The sequence below is a fragment of the Palaemon carinicauda genome, chromosome 41, assembly GCF_036898095.1.
Source record: "Palaemon carinicauda isolate YSFRI2023 chromosome 41, ASM3689809v2, whole genome shotgun sequence".
Classification (NCBI taxonomy): Eukaryota; Metazoa; Arthropoda; class Malacostraca; order Decapoda; family Palaemonidae; genus Palaemon; species Palaemon carinicauda.
Genome location: NC_090765.1, coordinates 28033249 through 28050446, shown reverse-complemented (window position 1 = coordinate 28050446; position 17198 = coordinate 28033249). Strand labels below are relative to the sequence as shown.

Genomic DNA, 17198 nt, shown 5'->3' with positions numbered 1-17198 from the left:
TAAGCATATATAAGGGTAGAAAATATATTTTCTACTAAAATAAAGTTTATTTGTACATATCAGCAATTGGAGTTCCTCCACACACAAGGAATGCAGTAATTTCCTTCTAAAGCTGTTTATAAAAATAGTGAATACCACTGACGTCTAATTATGCCTGGGGGCTTTTGCTGTCAGAAAATAATGTCACTGGTTTGAAAGTGGAAAATGTTTGGTCTTTTAAACAAGACGCAAAATAAAGGTATATCAAATAAATATGTGCAAAACATTAGTCCCAGTTGTACAAAACTGTATTGTAAAATAAAATTAGAGGTAATTTGAATAAGAAAAAGCAATAAAAATACATAATACAACATAAATGTTCACTGACATAGTAGTTCCCTTGGTTCCAATTACTCATTAAAATCGTCAATACATTTTTAACATTTACATTTGTAGAAATGGCATGTGTGCCAACGTAACAAACTGCTGTTTACATCAATAGCCAAGCTGTAGTTATATGTAGAGGAATGACCATATGTTACACGATTGCATGCTTTTTCGCAGTATTGTCAACTGGGATGGGCTTTTTTATTGCTTGATCTTAAACTCCACATTCAAATTGTACTAATATTTTATAAATATGAAAAAAGCGTCTTCAAAGTAAAACCAAGGGTGGAAAAGTATCTTGCAAGTTGGGTATCATGCTTACTGCCATCACTGGCAATACCCATTTCTTATTCCAGTAATAGAAATAGGGAAAATTAAATGGGAGATATTCTTAATATAAGAATATATCTCTATTCTAAATACAGCTTTGCTCTTTAGGTCAGGAATATGACAGGGCAGTCTTAGATCTGTTTCACAACCTGATTCCTGCCAGATTATCTCATGAAATCAAGCAGCAGTGCTCCATGCTACAGTAATTACTCCAAGATGATCTTGATCCTTTTGTTTTTGTAAAATAAGGGTGCTTTCTGCACAGTAAATAAAAAAAAAATTAAAACCCATTCCAACTGACTTCTAGGTTGATATGTAAGAATTATTTTTAATCATGGAACCATAGGCATATTGAGGACATGCACAGCCAAGGTAATATGATTAGTTACATGCAATGACAAGAAAAGCCCAAATTAACAAAAGTATAAAGTAAAGCTTGAGGTGGTGAATTTAATGTTTCAAAATACTAGATTTACAAGAGAGTAGGTCAGTCTTTAAATGCTGTGTAATAAGTAAATTATGACGGTCATTTTTGTAGTTTATGACAAACTCCTTATAAAACAAAATAAAGTTCCTTGTTATAAACAAAACAGAAATGGAAATACTAAAAATTCACACAGATTATAAACCAAGTGCAGAAGTGTTGAAGAAAGTTCTCTAATTCTCTTGCAATCTACCTTTTTTAACTTCAAGTGAGCATTCACAAAGCAGAGTTTCCTTCATCTTAATTGTTCCTCATGTCAAAACCTATTAATCTCATATTGTGCAATTAATATGACTTGATATTACATAATCAATTTGGAATTTTGCCACGTAACTGATCTTTTGATTCATTTTGTATGGTACAATTATATTCAGATTCATTACTGAAATTATCTAGTAAACTCAAGTGAAAAAGGACTATCAAGGTGGTTACAGCATTGTATTTATATTTTATTTAGAGCACAACCATCCAGGAAATATTTCAACTATGCGCATCTGTAACCATTACAACACATATTGCTAATTTATTGAAAAATATATATATTTGCCATAAAATATCATACCTTCTTCATATAGCAGCATTAATCTTATTCACTACTACTCAATTTTCCTTAAAAATTGTTACACAAAAAATTACTTTACTCAATTTAATTTACAAGAGTTTAAAAAAAGTTCTGGAAGTTATAATCCATTTAAATACAATGGCTCATTTCCTTCAGCATCTTGTTTCCATTTGTACAAAATCTAAAACATTAAGAATTAATGATCACTTACGTCAATGACTATAGTCTAACTTTTGTTAATTTTATGAGAAACAATAATTCCTGCAACAAAACACATGGTGTGACAGTCTTATTCTTGAGAAATGTTTTTATAGCTGAATATTTTGTTTGATAACATTAGAGTCTTCAATATTGATAATTCAATAAGTTAAATGTATAATGCATTACAACAGTACTACATACACTCAAGTGTCACCGATTAACAAGGAATAAAACATATCTCATGATAATTAAAGACAAATTAGTATTCTTATACTAGGAAAAATTTAGCTCAAGTTACATAGGTTTACTTTGATAAGTTATGGTGATCATTTAAAATATGTACTAAAATTCTTCCAGATATTAAAAAGTCAAGAAAATAAAAATAAAATTTCCCTGGTCTATGCCGTGGAAAAAATCCCTTTTGATTCTCGAAATCTGCCTTTCATATCTATAACTACCTAAGAGGAACAACTGATCAAAATGAACTTATAATCGGAAAATCTTGTAAATGCATCACTGAAGATAAAGATAAAACATCAAAGACATTTATTTAATGAAGATAGCATTTGTTTAAAAAAATATGTAAAATAAATAAAATTTAAATGTATTTTAATTTGTGGGAAAAAAAAATTGTCAGATGTAAGACCAAGAGAAAGAATTTCAAAATACAATGGGTATCATTAAAGAAACAATGCATACTGGGAGTTGGATAATATCAAAGTAAATTGGATGAATTTTGAAAATGCCATCACATACTGTACTGTATTATAAAAGCTTGTGGAAAATCCACCTTTCTATTACCATATAAACAGATTAAAATTCCTTCAGTGCAAAACTAACACATCTCAACTCAAAATAATAATCTTGACTTCTCTCTTAAGAAATTTTCAGTCAAACATAATCACAATACCAACATGAATGCACTGAGGCCAAAAACTATTTTTACTGTATTATGCCATAATTCGTTTGCAAAATCTTGAAACATTAAAATTGATTTTGCATATACAATCTGCTTATCAATAGCAGTGTATAAACAGTATGTCAGCCTGGATTCTGTTACAATAACAGTGCATCAGTATACAGGCTGATAAACTCCCTGAAAATGTCAACAACCTATGGGAACAGTATAAGTACATGGCAAAAATATACACACAAATCAGACTTCTTACCATTTTAACAGTAGAAAAATGAGACAAGTTTGTAATAAAACAATCACACTTGAGATCACATACTTTGAGAATGACAGTTTACTTATTAAGGGCATCAACTGGATACATCATTCATGTCACTTTGAAATTGAACAGGACCACTGAACAAAATCCAAGACTCCTTTAGACATGTGGAAATCTAAAGGTTCTTTGAGAAAGTTATCCCAAAAGGCTTCACTACTATTGTCATTCACAAAGCTCCAATCATGCTCGCTTTTCCCATCTTTCTTTCAATAGATGCCTCAAGACTATCACATTCACGTTATTATTACTCCTTAGCTGGGTCACAGGTAATCTTCCGTCACAGCTCATAAAACCTAAGACATACATATATATATATATGTATATAGTCATATAAATATATATAGCAACCATGAGACTTCTATCACCAATTTGAGGTTCACAACTACCACACTTGATACTGAGCAATCAACCTGGCTATTATATAAGAATTGTGACTAACAGCCTATTGAAAAGTGGTGCATTATACTACAGGATTAGGATGAAAGAATAATACTTCTATAACAAATAGGAACATTATTGAATATTATCGTGTTTGCTTTAGGAATTTTAATCACCGGTATTACTACTACTGTGTTGGTATAGCAAAGTATATTAGTTTACTTACGAGACTCTTTTCTTTATAAACATTACTATTTATGAGCATTTAGTTTAACCACTTTACAAGGAGACTGTTAAGCCACTTTCTTATGTATAGTCCAGACATGTTTCAGACACAGAGGTGGATCAAGACTAGATTCAATATAAGATAAGAAATAACTAAAATATATATAGTGACTTGACATTTATAAAATAATGCGTGAACAGGAGTTTCAGAACAGCGTACAAGCAGTAAAAGTAATGAAAAATTCCAAGGGCCTAAAATATAGAAATTAACTTTTTGTGAACAAAGATAAATTTTGTGAGCCAATGATTTGTGCAACAATTCAAGTTATGTACACTTTCCCAATAATGATCTGCACTGACATTATATGAATCTTAAATATTTCAAACCTAGAAACAGAAGAGTTATCAATGGTAGTTATGAGTGTTTCTGGATTGACTACCGGAATGCCCATACGACTGAGAGTGGTTTTGTCGACTGGAAAACTCACGTGTATCATAATGCTCATTATAATGAAGTACATGAGGACTAAAATCTCTCGATGATCTGTTGTCACTAGAATGACTGACACTGGAAGCCCCTTCACTAGTACCCCTATGCCATTCTCCCACAGGACCACCCTCTCCACTTGTTCTTTGCCAATCACCACTATCATTATTACTAGTTCTACGCCAGTCCACACTTCCCCCACTCCTCGTCCATTCAGCATTGCTATTATGATTCCAAGTTCTCCCATCATAATTAGACTGTTGTGAGGAATTACGTTCCCCTTCAGTCTGATATATGTCTTGTGCATGGTTAGACCAATGATAATTGTTCCTACGCCTATCACTTCTATCATTTCTATCATCACTTCTTTCCCGTCTTTTTCTTTTTGTAGTTCTTTCCTCTTCATGTTTTTTCAACTTAAACTTTTTGTCTTTGAGCACGTCTTGTAATACTACTTTCACTTCTTTCAAATCATGACCCCCCTCAGTCTCACACTCCTCTTCCTCTTCATCTTCTCTATCATAGTGTTTTTCAGGCACATTTTCAGCACAGTCCTCTTCTTCATCATCATCATGTTGTTCAACGCGATATTCACGTTTCCTTTCCTCACCTACACTATAATATGCTTCTGATCCTTCTTGCTTTTTAAGGGTTAGCTTCAAACAGCTCCCCCTTTCTTCTGTCCTGATCCGTAAAGGAGGTACAACTGCCCGATCCTCATGTCTTAATTTTATTTTTAATTTCTTTGGAGGTCTGTCCTCTTTTTCCCTATCACGAACCCTTTCCTTATCTTTGATTTTATCTGACTTTCTCCGGTCTTTGTCTTTATCACTCTTTTCTTTTCTTTTATCCCTCTCTGCTCGATCACTGGAAACAATCTTAAGAGAAGGTGAATGTGTATCTCTGTAAGCATCATTAGTTATTTTTTCGTAGGATGGAGAACTCGCCTTAGAACCTTCACTAGGAGCATTGTTTGGTAGAGGTGAATCAGAGCCTTCTGAGAATCTGGTATTATCATTCTCTCTATTACTTGTCCATGAATCATATGGATGATCAGATTCATTTGCCCCAGTTTTAGATGCCGGACTAACACTGCATACAGAAGTCACATCATTATCACAAATGACAAGCTTTTGCTCCCCCTCACCATCTTGATCGCTTTCAACTTTGAAACTTTTTCCTTCCATTTTAACACTGTTATGGGTATTTGAAGCACTATTGTTATTATGCAAGTCTATAGCATAAACACTGCCCTTTGAGTTCATTTCAGAGGGTGATTGTCTATCCTCTTCGTTCTTAACTTTTATATTGGTTTCTTTATCTCCTTCCTCTGCTACTTCCTCCTCTTCATCATCCATAAATATTTCCAATTGTCGGTCTCCTTCCTGGCTACCATCAAAATCTTCATTTCCTTCTTCAACTTTCACCTTATTTTCTTCTGAAAGTTCATTTATATTATTGACTGCTGTAGTGGAAGCTTGCAGTGTTAGATCTTCCTCCTCCTCCTCTTCTTCATCCATTGAATCACAAATATACTCTTTTTGATCCTCCCATTCAGATTCCCATGGATATGGAGGATCCACAGGTAGAGTTTCTCCTGTTAGCCAATGTGCAGGTGCGGGTGGGAGATCCAAGGCTGAAATACAGGAAGAGGCAAAAAATTAGTACTAGATCCTCCAAAAATGTAATACAGTAAATAGGTGTATTAAAATGGAATAGAGAAAAAGTAATATAGTAGTACTGCTGCTATGTAAAGTAAAGTACAAGTAATATATGAACATTCAAAACCAACCATACTAACCCATTATAATCCAAAAACATGACCACCAGGTCATAGGAAATTAGTCTTCAAAAATTTGTATGTATAACATTTTTAATTGCAGTATATCTGTATTGTAAATTGGAAAAGTCCTATTAAAACTAATTTACAATAAGAATATGCATACACAAAAACAAAATGCATGACTTTAAATTCCAACCAATTACTAAATAAATAAGTATTTGTTGGATAATGTTCCCTAGTTTACAATTTGGCTTTCGCAAAGTCCTTGGAGTATGTGATGCCCTTCTTACAATTTCCAATGCTGCACAGTAATCTCTTGATTGTGGTCAAGAAGTTTGTATGGCCTTGATTTTATTGCTGCCTTTAACATTGTTAATAATAAGGTCCTTGTTTTCAAACTTGAACAGTTTTCTAAGCATCATTATTGATTTTTTTAGTACTGTAATAGATTACAAAGTGATGTGAAATGTAATGAGGTTATATGGAATCGGTAGAAGGTTGTTGCAACAAGTGAAGAGTTTATACATAGGCAGTAAAGCCTGTGTTAGGATAGGAAATTACTTTAAGTGAGAGAGTGGTTTGCAATGAGAGTGGGACTGAAACGGATATGTAATGTCACTATGGTGGTTCAATGCATTTATTGATGAAGTCGTAAGAGAGGTGAATGTTTGAGTACTTGGTTGAGGATTGAAACTGATAGATGAGAGTGATCATGATTCAGAGGTGAATCTGTCATTGTTTGGAGATGATACTGTATTGGCTGTAGACTTGGAGGAGAAGCTGCGTCGATTAATGACAGCGTCTGGACGGGTGTGTGAGAGAAGAAAGTTGCAAGTTAATGTGGTTAAGAGTAAGTTTGAGATACAAGAGAAGGGAGTATAGTGCTAGATTGGAAGTTGAATTACTTGAACTAAATCAGTTTAAATACTTGGGTTCGTTACTTGCTGCAAATGGTGGAGTGGAAACAGATGTACGTCAGAGAGTGAATGAAGGATGTAAAGTGTTGGAAGCAATGAAGAGAGTGGTGAAGAATAGAGGGTTATTATTATTATTATTATTATTATTATTACTTGCTAAGCTACAACCCTAGTTGGAAAAGCAGGATGCTGTAAGCCCAGAGGCTCCAACAGGGAAAATAACCCAGTGAGGAAAGGAAATAAGAGAAGTAATAAACAATTAAAATAAAATATTTTAAGAACAGTAACAACATTAGAATAAATATATCCTATATAAACTATAAAAACTTTAACAAGAAGAAAAGAAATAACATAGAATAGTGTGCTCGTGGTAACCTCAAACAAGAGATGAATGTCTCACAGTGGGGAATGAAAGTGACAATGTAGAGACAGAAATTGGTGTTAGAGATAAAGTGTCTAAGGAGTATGGCTGGTGTACCTCGATTGGATAGGGTTAGGAACGAAGTAGTAAGGGTGAGAACCGGTGTGAGAAATGAATTAGCAGCTAGAGTAGATGTAAAAGTGTTGAGGTGGTTTGGCTGTATGGACCGAGAGTTGTAGAGAATGAAAGTGATGGAGAGACAGAAATTGAATGTGTTTGAGATGAAGTGTCTGAGGAGTATGGCTGGTGTATCTCGATTGGATAGGGTTAGGTTCAGAGGAGTATGGCTGGTTCATCTCGATTGAATAGGGTTAGGAACAAAGTAGTGAAAGTGAGAACGGGTGTGAGAAATTAATTAGCAGCTACAGTGGATATGAAGGCGTTGAGGTGGTTTGCTCATGCAGAGGATGGAAAACGGCCATCTCCTAAAGAAGGCAATGAGTGCAAGAGTTAATGGGAGAAGTACAAGAGGAAGGCCAAGGTCTGGGTGGACAAATGGAGTGAAGAAAGCCCTAGGTGACTGGAGGATAGATGTGAGAGAGACAAACGAGCGTGCTAGAAATAGGAATGAATGCGATTGTGATGCAGTTCCCATAGGCCCTGCTGCTACCTCGGGTCACTTTGGTGACCGCTGAAGTAGCAGCAGTAGGGGAGTCAGCATGTGAAGCTTCATTTGTAGTGGAAAACAGGGGAGGGTGGGCTGTAGCAGGCAAACTCGGCTGATTTCATCGTTAGGGAGGGAGAAACGATAAGAAGATAAATCCCCTTTTGTTTTTTTTTATGTCGGCTACCTCCCAAAATTGGGACAAGTGTCATGGTAGATAGATAGACTGTTGTTGGACCATAGTGAATACTGAATAGGAGTTATATCTGGTGTTCTTGGCCCATTTCTTTTTATACTTATATACATATGTGGTTTGGCCTAAAAACAGGCTCAATGCATATGCAGATGATAATACTCTCTTTGCATCAGAGGTCTATCTAAAATAAGTGCATGGTGCAAATAATGGAGCATAAAGTTAAACCCTTACAAAACCCAAAGTAATATTGTAAGTCGGTTGAGGGCAATGGCTCCTCAAGATCCAGATCTCCGCACTGATAATGTTTCTTCAACTTCAGTATGTTGAACTCTTTAAAATTTTAAGCGTGATTCTGGATTGCACATTTACTTTCGAGGAATATTCAGTGTTTCTTCTTCAACTGCATTTCTCAATTCCTGTTTTTTTTATATAAATCTGGCACTATAATTCAGTTACTTCTTTATGCATGTTGCATAAGGTTTTTCATAATTTGCATTCAGATCTTCCCAGACTGCACCATCCATTACATAGTACTAGGTACTGTATGCAGTTAGTTCTAATAGTCTAGCCTTTTCCATCATAAGACTCACTACTACACAGTATTCTAGAAGTTATGTAACAGCTGTGACCAGATGGTGAATGATCTTCCTAATCGGGCAGTTGAATCGGTGAAACTTCAGAAGTTCAGACTTGCAGAGAATGATATTTGTTGAACAAGACTGACACGAGTCTCTTCATAGATTACAAATGACATATCTATTTTAATGTAGGTACTGATCTTAGAATATTCTTTATTCATTACTTTTCATATAGTTTGTTTATTTTCTCATTTCCTTTCCTCAGTTGGCTATTTATCCCTATTGGAGCCTTTGGGGTTATTAGCATTCTGCTTTTCTAACTAGGGGGGTAGCTTACCTAGTAATAATACTAGTATTTGGTTGGAGAGTCAGGCAAATTTTTTTCTCTACAAAAAAAAGGAATTTTCCAAATAAATATAGTTTGGATTGTGTTAACGTAAGTACAACATACATTAAGAGACCTGGTTATTAACCGACTAACTGCAATCCCACGATCTCCTTGAGAAAAATTCCAAAAATATGTCACTACTTCCTTTCAATCTTACAACATAAAGTAATACTATAAACTTTTGCAGTTATGTCTTCAAATTTTGTTAACACTAATTTTTTTTTGTCCGAAATTAAGAGTAAAAATATGGTTTCAAGACTTACCTTTGCCATTCTGAACATCGATTTTATCTCTTTCTATACTTGTCTTGTCCTCCTGAACAAACAGTCTGTATAACATGACATATTCTGAAGAAGCATGGCGACGCTGAAAATAAACACAATGAAGAAAATTAAAAATGAATTTACTGAAAAACTTTTAATAGAATTTTCATTACCCATTATCAATAATAAATTGAAGCTTGACAATGTACTCTACATTGCAATGCTTACTTATAAAAATGTACAAACACTTTTATTATAGCCCATTTTTTTTTTTTTAGTTTCTAATTGTTCAGGCTCTTCATTACTTGATAAGGAAAACACCACTTGACAGTCAAGTGAAAGCAGTATTAAGAAAATTTTGAAGTTTCAATATTTTAAAAAGTACATTAAATAATATAATTTTAATTATTATTATTATTATTATAATCAAATGCTAAGCTACAACACTAGTTGGAAAAGCAGGATGCAATAAGCCAAGGGGCTCCAACAGGGGAAATAGCCCAGTGAGGAAAGGAAACATGGAAAAATAAAATATAAAAATAAATATTCCCTATATAAACAAAAAATTCAACAAAACAAGAGAAAGAGAAACTAGATAGAACAGTGAGCCTGAGTGTACCCTCAAGCAAGGGAATGCTAACCCAAGACTGTGGAAGACCATGATACAGAGGCTATAGCACTACCCAAGACTAGAGAACAATGGTTTGATTTTCCAGTGTCCTTCTCCTAGAAGAGCTGCTTACCATAGCTAAAGAGACTCTTCTACCCTTACCTAGAGGAAATTAGCCACTGAACAATTACATTGCCGTAGTTAACCCCTTGGGTGAAGAAGAATTGTTTGGTAATCTCAGAGTTGTCAGGTATATGAGGACAGAGGAGAATCTGTAATGAATAGGCCAGACTATTGGGTGTCTGTGTAGGCAAAGGGAAAGAACCATAACCAGAGAGAAGGATCCAACGTAGTACTGTCTGGCCAGTCAAAGGACCCCCTAACTCTCTATCAGTAGTATCTCAATGGGCGGCTGGTGTCCTGGCCAACATACTACCTTTAATTGTAATCAATAAAGTTATATGATCTTAAGGTTTGAAAAAAGGTTAGGCAAATAATCACCATTACTGTTTTTCAACCTCCTGCCTAGTAGTACAGAGGTAATGTGTTCGCCGCCTAGCATTCACATGGCAGCATATTGATCCCCGCCAGGGAAAGTGAGTTTAAGCTGTTTACTGGGGGAGGCCACTGCAATGGTTGGGCACCACAGTGGGGTAGGTCTTGCCCTGCTGATGTTCTGATGAGCATTTTGATGAAACTGGAACTGAAACCAAACACCCTTCTTCATCTTTTGTTATTATAACAGATCCAGATGGTATATGATTCTTCTTTGCCCACCCCTAGAGATTTCATTAATAATTCTATGAGTGATTCTTACTCATAGCCACTCCCTGAATTCACAGCTTTATCAGCATCATCTACTTTCCTGTCTAAATATTCTCTCCAGGGATCCTTGGCTTTTCTTTTGACCTCACTATCTATACTAGAATGCTTAGCATGCTCTACCTTGTAATTTTCATTACTTACTCGAAAACTTTCTTCAATCATCTTCTGTCTTTGTCTCCTTTTAATAGTATCCCAAGTATAATTTGATATCCAAGGCTTTCTCCTTGTAACTGCATGTCCCAAAACTACACTACCAACTGACTGACATATGTTATTACTATGACATCATTCTTCATTAATTGTCTGGTCTTCGTCTCAAAGTCTCTTGAGACTGCAAATTAATTGCTACATTCAACTGTAAATATTTCTCTGTGCTCATCTTCCAGAAGCTTAGTTGTAAAAAACCTAGGTATTTCATCGGCCTTTCTGTTGGGTGCTTTCAGTTTTAATATTTCAGTCTGGCAATGAGAAACTGGTGATCACTACCAATATCTGCACCTTTATGGCTTCTTACATCTCTCAGTCCTCCTCTCTTTCTTAATGGCTGTGATCTATCTGATTTTTGTAATTGCCACATGCTGAAGTCCTTGTATATTTGTGGATGTTCTTGTGCTGGAAAAGAGTACTTGCAATGACAAGCTTGTTTGTTGAACAAAAGCATTTGTTGTCACAGTACATTATTTACCTGTAATTGTTTCAGTAGTTACTTTCCACTTGGTCCAAGTAGAAAAGACTTTTTAGCTATGGTAAGCAGCTCTTCTAGGAGAACACTCAAAAATCTAATCATTGTTCTGTAGTCTTGGGTAGTGCAATAACCTCTGTACCGTGGTATTCCAGTGTCTTGGGTAAGAGTTCTCTTGCTTGAGGGTATGCTTGGGTGCACTATTTTGTTTCCATACACTATTTTCTTTCCTCACTGGGATATTTTTTGGCTATTTTTCCTGTTGGAGCCCTTGGCCATTACTTTATAGCATCCTGCTTTCCCAACTAGGGTTGTAGCTTGGCTAGTAGTAATATAAAATCCATCTAAGTATACATCTACAAAGAGTGTTACATTATGTTGTTGTATAACCTTGACTCGAAACTATCAGTACCAAACAAAGCACAGTTACTGTTTTATTATATTTACTCTTTAACTGAATCAAGAGTGAAAGATAACTTCAGGTTTAGCATATCATGGTGTTACTTCAACTAAACTAGTTCTTTGTTCATCACACTTTATTTACTTGGTGCAGTAACCTCTATTGGGGGGTAATCCCGACCTCACCATCCTATAATACCGACAGACTTTCACCATTGCAGAATGCCTCTCTGCTGTTGAAGAATTGTTCAATGAAGTGGTCAGATAGGGAATATCTTGTGTGACTGTGTAAAGGATTTAACCAACTTCAGTTTTATTGAGTCCTTCAAACAGATGGTGAAGAAGATTTCGACCTTGGTACAGATTGAGACAGCTGAGGTTTGCAGGAAGTGGCTAATGACGATGTTAACACACCTTGGGAGTTGCTTCATGTAATGGGCAAGATTGGGGGTTGACCGAGGAGAATCTTACCGAATTATTCTGTCCAGCAAGTGAGGAAGAAAGACTTTGAAACTAACAAAGTGGATGAAGGGATTACACAGATGCTGGAGAATGTGGCATTAGTCTAGACCCTTCTATGGTGAGAGCCTTCAAATTTATGCATACCATGTATAAAGGTTATGCATCATTAAAGTGCATAATGAAAGAGATGAAGCCTAAGCAGCTGCACATCGCCCAAGCCCCTTAACCTCAAACCACTTCTTTGGCATCAACAGTGGAACTCCACAGTAGTGATGACGATGGTGTTGATGAACCTCATTCCCCTTTCCCTCTCACACCCAATAGGAAAGGTATTTTTCCATATTTTTGCAGCTTTTAAAATTAACAATAACTGTATGTTAAAGTGGAAAATTTAGTTTTTATATTTTCATTTGTTTAGTACTGTGCTGTATCATTCATTATCTGCTACTGTTAATAATTCTAGATTGATATTCATAATAATAATCATTTTGATTTATTCTCTTTAACCCTTTTACCCCCAAGCTATTTGGAACTTTCCAACCCTTAACCCCCAGGCATTTTCTTTTTCAAGCACAGTTTGCAATATATTTTTTTTAAATTGCTCTAACAGCCTTAATTTTCATCATAACTTTTGGAAAAGTTATCAAAAAGTATGCAAAAAAAAATGTAAATAGCAGTTTTTTGCAAGGACGTACCGGTACGTCCATGGGGGTAAAGGGATGAGTTTTTTGAAACGTACCAGTACGCCCATTGAGGGTAAAAGGGTTATTTTCTTTAAAGCAAGGACGAAGAATCCATGTAGCTTATCATGCTATGATGTTATGTCTGTTCACCAAACGTTCCTTTGTAAGTGCACGGCTCACCATTCTCAACCACCTCACTGCGTATTTGTTTAAATTTTCATATATAAATGAATGAGAGAGAGATAAAGAGAAATACTTTAGTATCGTCAAGTGTGTACAGTATATTTAATCATGATATTTATAGTACGATGGATTTCTACTCCAAGACTATGTATTATGCATCATAGTGTAAGAGGTAAGGGCTGTTATACAAATATACATTTCTTTTTTTAGTTTAACTGTAGTACTGTATACATTATAGTAATAAGCACTACAGTTCAGCAAAAACAAATGAGTGAATTGTATTGTAAGAAATGACTTTAGGGTGGCAATACTATACCTAGTGAAAGGAGAAATCACTCACGGGTGATGAGTTGTCTCGCATTAGGTAATTAAGTTGTACTATAGTGATAGTACTGTACATATTACAGTAATATACACTACAGTATCAGTAAGTGCTGTTAGTTAGGAACAAGTGATTTGCATTGCTATACAAGTTTAGGGTGGTGAGTAAACAGCCCTTACACGATGATTTCTTAAGAATGATGAGTTGTCTTACCATAGGTACCATAATACTGTACTAGTGATAGTAATGTAGAATTATAGTAAAATAAACTACACAGTACTGTATCAGTACTGTATAGTGAATGAACAAATCCAAAAGAATTGATTAAGTTGGTTAGTGATAAGTCAGCTGACCCTAGTGAACCAATTTTGTTCTCTTTTTCTATTTTGATCTATGTTACCTAATTCACTGCAAACTTCAAAAACAGGAGGTTACTATACACTGCATCATACAATTACACTAATTACATTGTACCAACCGTGTGACACACGATCGTACATAGTTCATTTTGTGTATATATTATGCTTGTATCTTCGCTCTTCCCTCGCACTAAAAAGAACCAGAATAAACATGTCTGCTTTTCTCCTCTGTAACAGTGTCTGTTTTTTTAACATGAAATTTCTTGTTGCTTTGAGCTTTTGTATATAAAGGAGAGTGTTCTATAATAGTTATTCAGTTGCTTTCATACTGCCTTTGAGTCGCAACCTTCTCTCGGCTCATCACAACATTATCATATGTTAAATTTCAGAGCAAAACTACTATAACTACAAAGGGGATCAATGTGAATACTGTACAGTATCACATAAATGAGTAAGTTAGGAGCAAGACTTTTCCCCATTAAAACGATACTTAATCTACTAATCTACTTAATCTACTAATTTGTTTCATAACCAATTTTCATAAGATCAATTTTCTTAACAAAAATATAATATATATATTTTCTTTATTAATTGTAATTTTTTATATTTTTTTTTCCAGACCTACTGGCAATAATAGTAAACATTGCTATTTTTCATATATAGAATTTTAGTTTGTTCCAAACCATTCTTTATTTTTTAAAGCATAAAATTTCCTGTCATTTCATGTTTAAATTGCAAATATTGGTCAATAAACAAAAAAAAAAATTATTTTTTCTTTGGAAATTTCACATTTTGAAAAATTGGTCAAAGTTTTTTCTTAGAGATTGTCTGATTAACTTCATTATATTCGTGTAAGTAGGGGATTTTAGCAGTAATTATACCTCACCACTAGGGGTCATAAGGACATAATCATTATATTTCATCATATTTTCTAAGCGGTGATGAGCCCCTTCCCTCAAATCTAGAAATATGTACGCTACATGTACCGAATGCCCACACTTGAGTACGTTTATATAAGACGGACCTAATTTAATGTTATTACGGTCCTTAAAATTCTTTATTTTGATTGTTCACTAATTTTCTTGTAGTTTATTTCCTTGTTTCCTTTCCTCACTGGACTATTTTTCCCAGCTGTAACCCTTGGGCATAATTATAGCATCCTGCTTTTCCAACATTGGTTGTAGCTTAGCTTGTAATAGTAATAACAATAAGTTATTTTCTCTGACACTGCATTTCTTAATATAGTTATAAAAAAAAATACAGTACAAGAACGAGCAAACAAAGAAATACAATGAATATAACGTAGAGAAACATGTAACAAAAGTTTACCTTCCAATGGTACCTAGAAACATAGAAAACCGAGATTAATGGGAAACTTATATAAATCTTTTCCTCAAAGTCTTGAAGAAATATAAATCTTTTCCTCAAACTCTAGAAGAAAGATTAACAAATAGGTACTATACTGTAGTCAGAAAAGGGTTGCATGGGTTGCGTAAAGGACTGGATGTGCTTCATAAATATAGGAAAGAGATGTTTTAGCAATAAAATTGTTTTCATTAAAGTTCATATTTGAAACATGAATTATAGATATTCTCCAAGCCAAAAACAAAATCTGAATTTCCAAAATCCCAAGCTGTGGTGGTGAGGGAATATCCTTAAAATAGGAAATCTATAACTAAACTAAACTGTGACAAGTCTACCTAAAACAATGTGTGTTTGAAAGAGAGAAAGAGACAAGCTAAATTCCTAATGATAAATTAGCGAAAGAAAACCAGAACTAAACCCAACTTGCAGAAAAAAACTATGTTATAATTTAAAAACATAAAAGGAGAAACAAAGGTTACCGAAAATACAGTAAAAATATTAAAAATGCCACAACCTAGTCTCAAATATTAAAAACCATATCCCACATTGCATATGAAATAAAATCAATCAAGAACTAAATGAGATCATAATACTGAATGATACAAGTTGCTATTTAACACAAAGGAAAAGGTTTTTTGTGAGAGTGACAAAAGAAATATTGACTTCTGTACTTAATATCTCACAGAAGTATGACTCCTGAATAATGCATGGTGACTGCTAGACATACACAGAGGAACTGTGTTATATCTCGATCTGAATAAGCTGGTAAAACTGGGACTCTGAGATACAGTACCAAACTCTGCGATACGCATGAGATTTCATGTGACACATTCATAGTGACTTTATCCTTATATCAGTCAGCTTAAAGTGTGGTAAACATAACCGAACATTTGGGACAAATATATGGTATGTGATTGATGAGGTTATCATGAAACATCCTATTTGCCTTAAAGTAATTGAAAAATGTTGGGAATAATATAAAAAAACATTAAATCATTTACTGTACTTAAGAAAATATAGATAACTTTGTGGAAGTCCTACAAATACCTAACTGTACGAGTTATAGCTTAATATAATAATACATTATGCATTTTTAATTATGAATCACTTTGTATTTACTTACCATACTATCTTTGAGGAGGAGTGACTGGTACTTGTACTTCATATTGCTAATTTTTTTAAGAAGAGATTCAGCTTGGATCTCAAACTGATTATCAGACTCTATTAAGTCTTTCTGTGTAGGGCCTTTATCACTAAACACATGATATCTGATTAACCTTTTACAGGCATCAATCTTGTTTTTAAATGGAGTGCGATATTCTGGATTGACAGCACCATTCTGGTCAGTTCTGAGTTGATGCTCAAACCTAAAAAATTTAATAACTTTACCAAAACTTATAATGTTAAATGTGAAAAAAGTTTATACTTCTACATAGCTGTACAATAAAAATTTACAGTTCAGTTTTATTTGAATTATAATTTGTAATTACTATCAACCTAGTCATCTTGAAATGTTTTTGTTAAGAGTATATAAATTTTGCTTTTAACTCGAGTGTTACTAATCTGCTGTATTATAAAAAAATTTTACTGTTCAGTTTTACTCAAATTGTAATTTGTAATTACTATTAACCTAACCTGCTTGAAATATTTTTTAGGGTGAACTATTTTGATAAAATCTTAGAAATACTATAAATCAATGAAGAATAACAACGTACCACAATTTATCATTGGAACTTTTACTTACAACTGATCCTTGGTAACATAAGGCACCTGCTGAGGTTCAGCTTGATTAGACGAATGCTCTTGATTAACTGCAGATGATACATAGCGAGGAGACGTTTGAGAAGGGATTATATTTCCTGTTTGGGCATTAGACTTAGGAGAAGGCCCTGA

General features: G+C 34.2%; 1 protein-coding gene across 6 annotated transcripts in view; it reads right to left on the bottom strand.

Annotated features, from left to right (window-relative positions):
* Nucleotides 1–27: 27 nt before the first annotated feature.
* LOC137632473 (mucin-2-like) overlaps nt 28–17198 on the bottom strand; it is a 196832-nt gene continuing 179661 nt past the window's right edge. For all 6 annotated transcript variants that reach the window (XM_068364422.1, XM_068364420.1, XM_068364419.1 and 3 more), the window contains 4 exons: nt 17050–17198; nt 16429–16672; nt 9416–9518; nt 28–5901 (listed from right to left, as the gene is read on the bottom strand). The exon at nt 17050–17198 is cut by the window's right edge and continues 219 nt beyond it. In XM_068364422.1, coding sequence (XP_068220523.1) covers nt 4184–5901; nt 9416–9518; nt 16429–16672; nt 17050–17198 — 2214 coding nt within the window. In that variant the 3' untranslated portion in view covers nt 28–4183. The remainder of the gene's footprint in view (nt 5902–9415; nt 9519–16428; nt 16673–17049) is intronic.